This window comes from Dermochelys coriacea, chromosome 3 (genome assembly GCF_009764565.3).
Source record: "Dermochelys coriacea isolate rDerCor1 chromosome 3, rDerCor1.pri.v4, whole genome shotgun sequence".
In the NCBI taxonomy this organism is placed as follows: Eukaryota; Metazoa; Chordata; order Testudines; family Dermochelyidae; genus Dermochelys; species Dermochelys coriacea.
Window position 1 is genome coordinate 137,543,693 of NC_050070.1, and position 14,402 is coordinate 137,558,094.

General features: G+C 40.4%; 1 protein-coding gene across 2 annotated transcripts in view; it reads left to right on the forward strand.

The window, feature by feature from the left end:
- The window catches only part of RYR2 (ryanodine receptor 2), a 735,866-nt gene that overhangs the window by 481,465 nt on the left and 239,999 nt on the right, over positions 1–14,402 (forward strand). For both annotated transcript variants that reach the window (XM_043511417.1, XM_038395332.2), the window contains 4 exons: positions 8,542–8,656; positions 9,440–9,572; positions 11,397–11,500; positions 13,530–13,665. In XM_043511417.1, the coding sequence (XP_043367352.1) occupies positions 8,542–8,656; positions 9,440–9,572; positions 11,397–11,500; positions 13,530–13,665 (488 nt within the window). The remainder of the gene's footprint in view (positions 1–8,541; positions 8,657–9,439; positions 9,573–11,396; positions 11,501–13,529; positions 13,666–14,402) is intronic.

Sequence of the window (14,402 nt, forward strand, 5' to 3'; positions counted from 1 at the left end):
GCCTACCTGCTTGTCACCATGAAAGGTTTTCCTCCTTCCCCCCCCTGCTGTTGGTGATGGCTTATCTTAAGTGATCACTCTCCTTACAGTGTGTATGATAAACCCATTGTTTCATGTTCTCTGTGTGTGTGTGTATATAAATCTCTACTCTGTTTTTTCCACCAAATGCATCCGATGAAGTGAGCTGTAGCTCACGAAAGCTTATGCTCTAATAAATTTGTTAGTCTCTAAGGTGCCACAAGTACTCCTTTTCTTTTTGAGAATACAGACTAACACGGCTGCTACTCTGAAAACTATGGATGTAGAAGCCCTCTACACCAACATTCCACACAAAGATGGGCTACAAGCTATCAGGAACAGTATCCCCAATAATGTCACGGCTAACCTGGTGGCTGACCTTTGTGACTTTGTCCTCACCCACAACTATTTCACATTTGGGGACAACATATACCTTCAAGTCAGCGGTACTGCTATGGGTACCCACACGGCCCCACAGTATGCCAACATTTTTATGGCTGACTTAGAACAACGCTTCCTTAGCTCTTGTCCCCTAATGCCCCTACTCTACATTGATGACATCTTCATCATCTGGACCCATGGAAAAGAAGCCCTTGAGGAATTCCACCATGATTTCAACAATTTCCATCCCACATCAACCTCAGGCTAGACCAATCCACACAAGCGGTCCATTTCCTGGACACTACTGTGCTAATAAGCGATGGTCACATAAACACCACCCTATAGCAGAAACCTATTGACCGCTATGCTTACCTGCATGCCTCCAGCTTTCATCCAGGACACACTGCACGATCCATTGTCTACAGCCAAGCTCTATGATACTACCGCATTTGCTCCAATCCCTCAGACAAACACCTACAAGATCTCTATCAAGCATTCTTAAAACTACAATACCCATCTACTGAAATGAAAAAACAGATTGACAGAGCGAGAAGAGTACCCAGAAGTCACCTACTACAGGATAGGCCCAACAAAGAAAATAACAGAACGCCACTAGCCATCACCTTCAGCCCCCAACTAAAACCTCTCCAGTGCATCATCAAAGATGTACAACCTATCCTGAAAAATGATCCCTCACTCTCACAGATCTTGGGAGACAGACTGGTCCTTGCTTACAGACAACCCACCAACCTGAAGCAAATACTCATCAGGAACCACACACTGCACAACAAAAACACTTACCCAGGAATCCATCCTTGCACCAAAGCACGATGCCAACTCTGTCCACATAGTTATTCAAGTGACACCATCGTAAGACCTAATCACATTAGCCACGCCATCAGGGGCTCGTTCACCTGCGCATCTACCAATGTGATATATGCCATCATGTGCCAGAAATGCCCCTCTGCCATGTACATTGGCCAAACTGGACAGTCTCTATGCAAAAGAATAAATGGACCCAAATCTGACATCAGGAATCATAACATTCAAAAACCCAGTAGGAGAACACTTCAACCTCTCTGGCCACTCAGTAAAAGATTTAAGGGTGGCAATTTTGCAACAGAAAAGCTTCAAAGACTCCAATGAGAAACTGCTGAGCTTAAATTAATATGCAAACTAGATACCATTAACTTGGGTTTGAGTAGTGACTGGGAATGGCTGGGTCATTACACATATTAAATCTATTTCCCTAACGTTAAGTATCCTCACACTTCGTTGTCAACTGTCTAAATGGGTCATTTTGATTATCACTACAAAAGTTTTTTTCTCCTGCTGATAATAGCTCATCTTAACTAATTGGTTTCTGATAGTTTGTATGGCAACTTCCAACTTATCTGTGTGTGTATATATATATCTTCTTACTCTATGTTCCATTCTATGCATCCGATGAAGTGGGCTCTAGCCCATGAAAACTTATGCTCTAATAAATTTGTTAGTCTCTAAGGTGCCACAAGTACTCCTGTTCTTTTAGTGTCAACTATCCGTCTCTTCCAGTGGATAAATGGGAGCATTGCTCAATCATATTTAAAGGCACAATTTTCTTTTTTATCATAATAAAGAGACGGGGTGGGTGAGGTAATATCTTCTGTTGGATCAACTTCTGTTGGTGAAAGGGATAAGCTTCTGAGTTACACAAATCTCTTCTTCAGGTCTTTTTTATCACAATGTTATTTCACAAAATACAGCAGAGTCTTTGAGTTGTCACACTTTATAATATGCTCAGTAATTATGCCAAGTATTGTAAGAGTTATGCTTTCAAAGAGTCTTTGTCTTTGATACCACTGGCCAGTCCTTGAAATGTCTTACATGTTCAGGACTGCTCAGTTCCCAATGAAGGAGGAAAATCTAAGCCATGGTGTGGTGTAGAGATAAGAGTTTATGGCTATTCAGAGGAGTAAGCAATTAAGGCCCGGGAACACAGCCAAAGCAGCCTGCCTATGGCCTCCCTGAAAGATTTGATTTGCCCCTCTTTTTTTAAAAGGTCATGGCCCATGGCACACAGAGTAGATGCCAGGCACTTAGTGGCATGTAGCAGGAGCAGCTTTCCTGGGTTGAGATTCCTGGTACAGATCCCATAGCAACTTTGACCTGAAGGCTTGTCTGGGGCACCTAAGTCATTAGAGGCTAATAGAGTTAAGAACTATTAGTAATGAAACTGCTGTCAGCTACACTACAGAGATTGTATAGTGTGGCTGATGCATCTGGTTTTTGAGATTTTAGTTTCAGAGTAGCAGCCGTGTTAGTCTGTATTCGCAAAAAGAAAAGGAGTACTTGTGGCACCTTAGAGACTAACAAATTTATTAGAGCATAAGCTTTCGTGAGCTACAGCTCACTTCATCGGATGCATTTGGTGGAAAAAACAGAGGAGAGATTTATATACACACACACACACACAGAACATGAAACAATGGGTTTATCATGCACACTGTAAGGAGAGTGATCACTTAAGATAAGCCATCACCAGCAGCAGGGGGGGGAAAGGAGGAAAACCTTTCATGGTGACAAGCAAGGTAGGCTAATTCCAGCAGTTAACAAGAATATCAGAGGAACAGTGGGGGGTGGGGTGGGAGGGAGAAATACCATGGGGAAATAGTTTTACTTTGTGTAATGACTCATCCATTCCCAGTCTCTATTCAAGCCTAAGTTAATTGTATCCAGTTTGCAAATTAATTCCAATTCAGCAGTCTCTCGTTGGAGTCTGTTTTTGAAGCTTTTTGTTGAAGTATAGCCACTCTTAGGTCTGTGATCGAGTGACCAGAGAGATTGAAGTGTTCTCCAACTGGTTTTTGAATGTTATAATTCTTGACGTCTGATTTGTGTCCATTCATTCTTTTACGTAGAGACTGTCCAGTTTTTGCCCCTCCACCCCCACGAACATGATACAGTTCTGTGGTGACCTAGAATCCTATTTTCGACGTCTCAGACTCAAGGAATATTTCCAAAACACCTCTGACCAACATATTAACCCACAGAGACCTTCCTGCCAACACTACAAAAAGAAGGATTCTGGGTGGACTCCTCCTGAAGGTCGAAACAGCAGCCTGGATTTCTACATAGACTGCTTCCGCCGACGTGCACGAGCTGAAATTGTGGAAAAGCAGCATCGCTTACCCCATAACCTCAGCCATGCAGAACACAGTGCCATCCACAGCCTCAGAAACAACTCTGACATCATAATCAAAAAGGCTGACAAAGGAGGTGCTGTCGTCATCATGAATAGGTCGGAGTATGAACAAGAGGCTACTAGGCAGCTCTCCAACACCACTTTCTACAAGCCATTACCCTCTGATCCCACTGAGAGTTACCAAAAGAAACTACAGCATTTGCTCAAGAAACTCCCTGAAAAAGCACAAGAACAAATCCGCACAGACACACCCCTGGAGCCCCGACCTGGGGTATTCTATCTGCTACCCAAGATCCATAAACCTGGAAATCCTGGACGCCCCATCATCTCAGGCATTGGCACCCTGACAGCAGGATTGTCTGGCTATGTAGACTCCCTCCTCAGGCCCTTCGTTACCAGCACTCCCAGCTATCTTTGAGACACCACTGACTTCCTGAGGAAACTACAGTCCATTGGTGATCTTCCTAAAAACACCATCCTAGCCACTATGGATGTAGAAGCCCTCTACACCAACATTCCACACAAAGATGGACTACAAGCCGTCAGGAACAGTATCCCCGATACTGTCACGGCTAACCTGGTGGCTGAACTTTGTGACTTTGTCCTGACCCATAACTATTTCACATTTGGTGACAATGTATACCTTCAAATCAGCGGCACTGCGATGGGTACCCGCATGGCCCCACAGTATGCCAACATTTTTATGGCTGACTTAGAACAACGCTTCCTCAGCTCTCGTCCCCTAATGCCCCTACTCTACTTGCGCTACATTGATGACATCTTCATCATCTGGACCCATGGAAAAGAAGCTCTTGAGGAATTCCACCATGATTTCAACAATTTCCATCCCACCATCAACCTCAGCCTGGACCAGTCCACGCAAGAGATCCACTTCCTGGACACTACGGTGCTAATAAGCGATGGTCACATAAACACCACCCTATATCGGAAACCTACTGACCGCTATTCCTACCTACATGCCTCTAGCTTTCATCCAGATCATACCACTCGATCCATTGTCTACAGCCAAGCGCTACGATATAACCGCATTTGCTCCAACCCCTCAGACAGAGACAAACACCTACAAGATCTCTATCATGCATTCCTACAACTACAATACCCACCTGCTGAAGTGAAGAAACAGATTGACAGAGCCAGAAGAGTACCCAGAAGTCACCTACTACAGGACAGGCCCAACAAAGAAAACAACAGAACGCCACTAGCCATCACCTTCAGCCCCCAACTAAAACCTCTCCAACGCATCATCAAGGATCTACAACCTATCCTGAAGGACGACCCATTACTCTCACAGATCTTGGGAGACAGACCAGTCCTTGCTTACAGACAGCCCCCCAATCTGAAGCAAATACTCACCAGCAACCACACACCACACAACAGAACCACTAACCCAGGAACCTATCCTTGCAACAAAGCCCGTTGCCAACTCTGTCCACATATCTATTCAGGGGATACCATCATAGGGCCTAATCACATCAGCCACACTATCAGAGGCTCGTTCACCTGCGCATCTACCAATGTGATATATGCCATCATGTGCCAGCAATGCCCCTCTGCCATGTACATTGGCCAAACTGGACAGTCTCTACGTAAAAGAATGAATGGACACAAATCAGACGTCAAGAATTATAACATTCAAAAACCAGTTGGAGAACACTTCAATCTCTCTGGTCACTCGATCACAGACCTAAGAGTGGCTATACTTCAACAAAAAAGCTTCAAAAACAGACTCCAACGAGAGACTGCTGAATTGGAATTAATTTGCAAACTGGATACAATTAACTTAGGCTTGAATAGAGACTGGGAATGGATGAGTCATTACACAAAGTAAAACTATTTCCCCATGGTATTTCTCCCTCCCACCCCACCCCCCACTGGTCCTCTGATATTCTTGTTAACTGCTGGAATTAGCCTACCTTGCTTGTCACCATGAAAGGTTTTCCTCCTTTCCCCCCCCTGCTGCTGGTGATGGCTTATCTTAAGTGATCACTCTCCTTACAGTGTGTATGATAAACCCATTGTTTCATGTTCTCTGTGTGTGTGTGTATATAAATCTCTCCTCTGTTTTTTCCACCAAATGCATCCGATGAAGTGAGCTGCAGCTCACGAAAGCTTATGCTCTAATAAATTTGTTAGTCTCTAAGGTGCCACAAGTACTCCTTTTCTTTTTGAGATTTTAGTGTTCATGTTTTCAAGCTTTTCTTCACAACCATTTTTTAACTAAAGCTGAGTTACATAATCACATAATTCCAGGAGCAGAAGCTAAAAGAACAACAACAAATACCACAAGACTCACAATATTATCAGGAGAATTAACAATACTGTTGCCTCATTTATAATTATCTAGTCATTTTTCCTCTGACCTGAGGCACATTGCTTTCATATTTATTTCTAGGTTGTATATAATTTGAAGGCTTGCTACAGCTTTTAAATTGTAATTACTTTAAAAATATTCATGTTTATTAGACATCTCCAGCTTTATGTAAAATAATATTGACACCATAATTTTCAAAATTGGTGCTCATGTTTAAAGCTGCATTGCTGAAGTGCAGTAGAAAGGAAAGAATGTGCTCTTGAGCAGTAATTCACTTAGGTTAACATTTATTGGAAAACAACTAAAGTTCTTATGATTATTGTTCTTTATGTGGCTAACACTTGATGACAGGAGGATAACTTTCAGAGTAGCAGCCGTGTTAGTCTGTATTCGCAAAAAGAAAAGGAGTATTTGTGGCACCTTAGAGATTAACAAATTTATTAGAGCATAAGCTTTCGTGAGCTACAGCTCACTTCATCGGCTGCTCACGAAAGCTTATGCTCTAATAAATTTGTTAGTCTCTAAGGTGCCACAAGTACTCCTTTTCTTTAGGAGGATAACTGGAACTAAAGACATGTCTATGCTGCCCTGAAGGTGGAGCTATTGGGGGTGTGAATAGCACTATAACTCCCATGTGTGGCTACTGCAGGCATGAACTAAAAGTTTCCTATTTTGCATCAATGTAGTCCTGTTGGAAGAGGGCTATGTTAATGTGAACTAGGAACTTTTTTGTTCATGCCTGCAGCAGCCACCCGGGGATGTTATAGCACAGCACTTTGGTGCGTACTGCTATTCACACCTCTGTAGTCCAAACTGTGTGGCAGTATAGACATGTTGTAAATTCTCTTTCCTACCCAGACGCTAAATTCTTTTCTGATCTTGATAGGAGATTCGACAGGCAAATGCCTAAGGCGTGGAGATTTAACTGGCACATTTCTATGGTACAATTACTACTAATGCTGTTATTTGGGACAATGTTTGCAAATGTGCATTCTGTTACTGGAAAAAAAAAATTCCTTCACTTCTGTCCTGTATAGTACAATCTTTTAATTAGACAGAATGAATCTTAGAAACTCTGACTGCAGAATAATTGTTGTTTAATGGATAATTGAAGCTTCCATTGTCATATCACTTTGGGTTCTATTTTCCATTCTTTACTCAGGCTGAGATCACGATGACTTCAGTGGGAGTAAGGACTGAAGGACTGGGCTTACACTGGTTAATTTATTAATATCATTTACCCACAGCTCCTGTTTTGCTGCATTGTTTTCCTCTTTGTGGAAATCTTATTGCTATTCTGTGATATAACTGTATTTGGTTTTTATTCCACTATGACTGTTATTTATTAAAATCTTTTTTTTAATTAAACAAACAGGTCTAGCAGTCTGACCAATTTTATAGGGGTAAGCCAGGATGTTATAATTATGAATGATCATATTGGTTACATCTATGTAAATTATGTAGTATACAGTACTAAGCAATATTTATGTGGCATGAAAATAAATTAGAGTAAATATCAGATTTAGGCTTTAGTTATAAAAAAAAAAAAAAGAAGAAGAAGAAGAGGATGACACTATGGGGTGGGAATATCAGGGAAATGTTAGATTCACCGATTTCAAGCCCAGCAGGGACCATTATGATGATATAGTTTGACTTCCTACATAATATAGGCCATGGAACCTCACTCAATAATTCCTGCTTCAAGCCCATAACTTCTGTGTGAGCTAAAGCATATCTTTTAGACAGACATCCAGTGTTTAAATCAATACTTCAAGTGATGAAGAATCCACAATGTCCTTGGTCATGGCCCTCTAACTTTATGGATGTCCTAAAACCAGGAGGAAATGCTACTAATTCTGGGGCTTTTGTGAAAGGTGCGAAACCTTGGCACGACCCCTTGGGTATGTCCTCCACCCACTCAGAACTAAATGCCTCTCTGCCTGCCCTTTGGCCAGTTTTCTTGTGGGTTTTATATGGAATGATGCAGCAGAGAATAGCTCTACTTGTCACTCCCCTCTATGCCATCCAGTCACATTATCCCTCAGCCCATGGACTGTATGGTGTCCAGCGCGCAGTCGGAGGCTGGCGGAATGATGCCTCTTTGGCTCTACTCCCTTCCCTCTGACAGCCGTGGGAGTTTTGTTCTATCAGATTGGTATGTATGTAATTCAGATGCACTGAATGCACGAACTGTATGAATGTGCTGAAATCCAGCTAACCTATTAGGAGAGGAAATGTCATGCCATCATGACGAGGTATTTTCCACTGGATTTGCACTAAGGCCTCTAACTTGATTTATGATCTCTGTATCATGTAGCTTTAAGAACATTTTATGTAGGTAATACACAGTGAAATAAGCATTCAACCCTTTGTGCATTTTCTAGAATTTCATTAAATTACAAGGATTGAAATCAATCAATAAAATTCAATAACTTCTAACACTTAACTTTGTTTGTGCCCAGTCCTTCTGTTCCTGTGCAAACACTGGGGGTTATATCTAAGTAAGAACTGCAAGAGCAGGATTGTTCTTCAGACTGGTAGTTGTGAGTATCATGTGACAGAGAAATTAAAATATGTTCCCTGAACAGTACATTTTAATCCATTTTCTTATTATGTTTCTTTATAGAGACATCATGAATAATAAAGTGTTTTACCAACATCCTAATCTTATGAGGGCTCTAGGAATGCATGAGACTGTCATGGAAGTGATGGTAAATGTACTCGGAGGAGGAGAATCCAAGGTAAAGAATTTCATAGGCAGAAGAGAGGGAATTTAGAATGTGGCCTTTTAAAGCTTTGATCCTGCAAGGTGCTCAGAAACTCATGGAAGTGCTGAGAGCCCTATACTCCCATTCTTTCCCCATTGGCACAATATAGGGTCAAGTTCTTAGTTAGTAGAATCACCTTTTACAGAAAAAGTGGTGTATCTTGGAATATTACATTACAAGGATTCCATTTTTGTTAGTGAACTTGGAATAGGATAAGAGTACTATATTCTCATATGGGAAAGGAAGGACAGCCAAAAGCATTTATAACCTACTATGTTTTATAGGTATTGGTTTCAAAGGATTCTTGATCTGCGTGGTATGTGGAAAAGATTCTAATATATGTAGAAAACCAAAAAGGATACTTAGGGATTTCCAAAATGAAGAGTGTTTTAAAGTAAGATTTTTTTTGGAAACATCTGATTAGAGATGGCTGTAACATCAGGCTCTGCATCTGAACTTTCCCATACTTCAGTGTTTGAATCTGGGGTTTAGGTGTGAATCCAGTTCTCTTTCTTGTTAAGGCCACAATCTGTGCAACTAAACTTAATGAACCATGCACTTGCCCAGAGTCCTGTTGATTTCAATGGGGTCTGCCCTTGAAAGATCATTTTGTGGGATTGGTACCTAATTGTGTTTACACACATACACACACAAAAAAAGTAAGTGAAAACAAATATGTAAAAGGACTCAGCATACAATGATTTTTTGGTGATTTTTAGAAATATTTGCAGCTCTAACTTAGTCTTGTTTGTCTAGGAAATCACATTTCCTAAGATGGTGGCAAATTGCTGTCGTTTTCTATGTTATTTCTGCCGCATCAGCAGGCAGAATCAAAAGGCTATGTTTGATCATCTTAGTTACTTATTGGAAAACAGCAGTGTTGGGCTTGGTGAGTAGTAACATAAAATGTATCCTAAATTGTGTGTAAAATACAGTTTTAAACGTTTTCATTGATTTATAAGTTATGAACAAACAGAAAAACAGTACAAAAAATTTCAAATCCCATGTTTAAAACAGTCCTTCCCACAACATTCTGCTTGGCAGCATGATTTTTTTTTAAACTTGAAGTTTCTATATTATTAAATGTGAAAAAGTCCTTATGCAATTGTATTATTTAATGCAGAAAACCCCATAAACAAACAACTGCCCACCCTACATGAATTCAAAATTATGGACACAAATTTCAGTAAATTTCATGCCTTTGGGTCGGATTGTACCTTGTAATTACCTTCCCCCCCCCTCGCCCCATGTAAAGGGTAGAGTCTATTTGTGCTGCTCCAGGAGCTGAAGATCTTTAACAGAACTGTTTAACTGTAAGAGTCACTGTTCAATGCCTGCTTTCCTCTTTCTACAGGGATTTTCCTGGGACAGCTTTTCTCTCTACCCACGCAGGCCAAGATGCTCTGGGTTGTACAGGGAAGAGGCAGAGCCAAGACCCTGCCCACCTGTACAAGGAGGGTGGGGGAATAGCTGGTGCTTGTTCACTTATATGGGTGTGGTAGGCAGTTCACAACTGAATCCTAATTTAAGGTTTTCATGCTAACATTAACTTGTCCATGATGCTTATGCTGAGGCTCAGAAATGGCACAGAAATGTGAACTGCCACTTTTGTTTTATTTTGGAGCTTTTCTTCAGGACTACGTAGTTGAATCTGATTATTTTCGTGCTCAAAAATTTAGTTACCAAATTTTGCATGTCAGAAGCAAAGCCCAAAAGTATGTTTAGAGTGAAAATAGTTAAATTGTGTTTTTCCTGGACTTAGTTAATGTTACTGTGAGACCTTTTGCTAATATTATGTTAACATTGGGGGAGTTTCATTTAATTTCCATTTTTTAAGAAAAGGGGAAAAAACCTTTTATTTTAAATCTGAAAAATATTTTCCAATTATCCATAACTCAAACAATGTCTAAATGGATTTTCTTTAAACTTTCCACTCACCCTCCCCTCTAAAACAATAATCATCTTCTACCTGAAAGGAAGCATTTGTATTTGTAGACTAAAAAGATAATTTTGCATAAAGTTCTGATTGAATGAAAACACAAGGTTACAAGGGAACTTGATATGGGGCTCACACTTGGAAAGTTCAGCAGCATGAATGCTTATATTATAGTGTTAATAATAATATTGGTAAAAAAAAATAGTGAAGTGGTATCTGTGTAGCAAAATTCTGGGATTGTCCCTGGAATGTCCCTAGAATGTCTGTTTGTCCGTATGAAGTGATAAAAACAGTTAAAACCATTGTTGAAAGCCCATCATGGCAACACACATGCTTCGTTCGCCATACATATAACCCTCCCAGCAAAACGCAACCACCCACAAAACAACCAACCAGCATATACAAACAGGCAAATACATAAAACAGCCATGCATAGCCCCTCACCGCAGGCACAGCTGAGAGCCCTTTTTGTTTAGAATATCACCAGGTTCAGTCATCACTGGGGTTCGTGGTCTGTTAGCATCGCATTTTTGAGTTGTCAGCCATCTCTTTTTTTTTTCCACACATGATATTACAAATTATACACATACAATTGCATGGTCTTTCGCTACTAGTTGGTTATTAATGCCCAAACCTCAGATGTTTGCTCCATGGTTTATTATAACTTTAATGGTAAATATATTTGTCATCTGGATACATGTTTGTATTTTTATAAGCTATTGCATCTTTATTATTTTTTATTTAAATTACTAACTTTGGCAACTGTTTTATTAACAGCTTCCCCGTCTATGCGAGGATCAACCCCTCTAGATGTTGCAGCAGCATCTGTGATGGATAACAATGAACTTGCACTAGCTTTAAGGGAGCCTGACCTGGAGAAGGTTAATGACAATATTTTTCTAGCATTTTCCCAGGGTGTGTGTAGGTACATAAAATATGAATCAACAAGCATCTATAATTACAAGTAATGGATTACCTGAAGTCATATATTTCCTGGACATGTGATACTTCTGTTTGTATTATCTATGTGAGGCTTTCGAACATTTTCAATTTGAAAACTTTAAATTTACTCAGTGGAAAAATTTTATGATGTAGTAGTAGTGCAGTAGTACCTAGAGACCCCAGTCTTGGTGCAGACCAGATTGTCTTAGGCAAAGTACAAAAATACAGTCCCTGTCCCAAAGAACTTCATTTTAAAGTATGAGACAAAAGATAATACATGTGGGGTGCACAAAGTAGCAATTATGATTAACATAATAAGCAACCATTACAGTACTACAGCTGCCTAGCCGCTGTCAAGTGTTTTGTAGGCATCACAACAGAAGTGAGTTTTAAGGAGGTACTGGGACTTAATCTACACTTAAAAGTTTTACCAGCATAGTTGTTATGTTGGATAAGGGAGTGATTTTTTTTGCTGACATACCTATATGAGTAAAAGCTCCAGTATAGCCTCCATGCATCTGAAGAAGTGGGTTTTTTACCCATGAAAGCTTATGCCCAAATAAATCTGTTAGTCTTTAACGTGCCACTGGACTCCTCATTGTTTTAGTGTAGGCATAGTTATATTGGCATAAAAGTGCTTATGCTGGTTCCCCAAATTGGCATAAGCTGTAAGAGTATAAGCAATTTTATACTGATATAACAGTGTCTGCGCTGGGAGGGTTTTGTTAGTTCAGGTGTTCTGATCTAGTCAAACAGGCAAAATTTTCTAGGATAGATCTGCCCTTGAAGAAGAAAATGTTAAGGGTTTTGCAGATTTTTATGGGGCATTCCTCTCATGTGTGAGAGCCGCCTGAGAGAAAGTGCAAATGTGTTTAAAGGAAGATTCAGTTAGTGGTCATTAAAGGTTGGTGATAAAGCAGAGAGGACATCTCAATATCATAAAATGTAGAATGGTGCAAAGTTCTGAAGGGCCATACAAGTGTAGACAGGTAATTTGTGCTTGATGTGGAGAAGGAGGGGGACTAGTGGAGAGAAGCAGGAGGGTGAGATAGCTGGAACTCCAAGTCAGGAGGATGATCTTTGCAGCAGCAAGAATGGATTTAAGAAGGGCAAGATGGCATTTTCCAAGGCTAGCAAGGAGGCGATTGCAATAGTCAAGACCTGAGATGAAGAAGGTTTGGATGGGAGTTTTATCTGCACTTACAGAAAGGCTGGATCTTGGACATGTTCGGAAAGAAGCAGGATGACTTAGGTGTAGCCTGGATTGTGGGTCTAGAGGAATGGCCAAATCAAAGATGACACCAAGGTGACAGGACTGTGTCTCAGGGACGATGGAATTGTTGTCGATGGTGAGGGAGAAATGAGAAAGTGGGAAGAGGCCAGGTTGGGGAACAGGAGGGAATTGAGAGCCTATTTTGGGGTACATTGAATTTAAGTTGATGTCTGGATATCGGTAAGGAGATGTCCAAAAAAACAACAGGCCAAGAGTTTAGTTTGGACAGATGGAGATTGGTTAGAATGGAAGAGCAGATTTGAAAGGTGTCAGCATAAAGAGACTAGTTGTAAACCTATTTTTGAATAAGGAGAGAGTGTGGAGGGAGAACAGGAGGGAACTAAGAATGGAGTCATTTGGGACGCTCACTGAAAGTTGGAGCAGAAATGAGAAGTGCTGAACAAAGTGCTGAAGGAATGGTAGAGAAGAAGGAAGAGAAGAGAGAGGACAAGATTTCATGATGTAGATCATATTTGGCAGAGCCCAAAGGTTGAGGATGATGATGATGATGAAGTACTAGTCCTTAGATTTGGCCAAGTGGAGGTCATTCAAGACTTTAGATAGCGTCATTTTAGTGGAGCTTAGAGGGTGGAAGCTAGATTGGAGGGAGTTTGAGTAACCTACCTTTTAATAGCAGTAACTTTCTCCTTTTCAACGATAAATGTTTGTCTTTTTTCACCTTATCTTATTTTTAGGTAGTTCGCTATTTGGCTGGATGTGGTTTGCAAAGCTGCCCTTTGCTGGTTTTTAAGGGATATCCAGACATTGGATGGAATCCAGTTGAAGGAGAGCGGTATCTGGATTTTCTTCGCTTTGCAGTTTTTTGCAATGGTACTGTTCTGTAATGTTTAAATAATTGTATATGTAAAATTTGTCATTGAGGGCTTGTCCATATGGTGATTTATTGCACAGAAAGCTAAGGTGTGACTCTACAGTGCTCTAGCTTGCCATGCACTAAGTTGCTATGTGGACTGCTATAGCACACTAAATTTTCTGTAGTGCATAGCAGCAGGGTCCGCACAGCCACTTAGTACACAGCAGATTGGAGCGCTCTAGGTTCATGCCCCAGCTTGCTGGGCACTACATCACCATACAGACAGGCACTTAAATTACAGATACAGTCAAAGGTCATGACATAGCAAACAAAGTAAACTTATGTGGCTCAGGAAGCCTATATAAGATCTGGTTTAAGTGTTTAACTGGTGCATTGATTTTTGCACTAGCCCTCTGGTACTGGTATGAATTTTACCAGAGGTGAATGGCATATGTGTTAGTCACTTTTTGGACCATAACTTAATTTAAAATTAAGTGAAATAAATATTCTGTTACTGTATACTTAACTTTCAATGCAATAATCATCAAAAGTTGTGTGCTTGTGTGTGTGTAATATAAAATTCAGTTTCATCCTATTGATCTAATAGCTTATAACCATGCTACTAGATTTGTTGAATTTCATTTATAAATCTTTTAGCTATATGCTGATGAAATTCACACAAGGTCTAACACTTTCCATCTCTTTGATTTCACAATATCAAGTAAGTGTTAATTATATGAAATTTCTGAAGGCA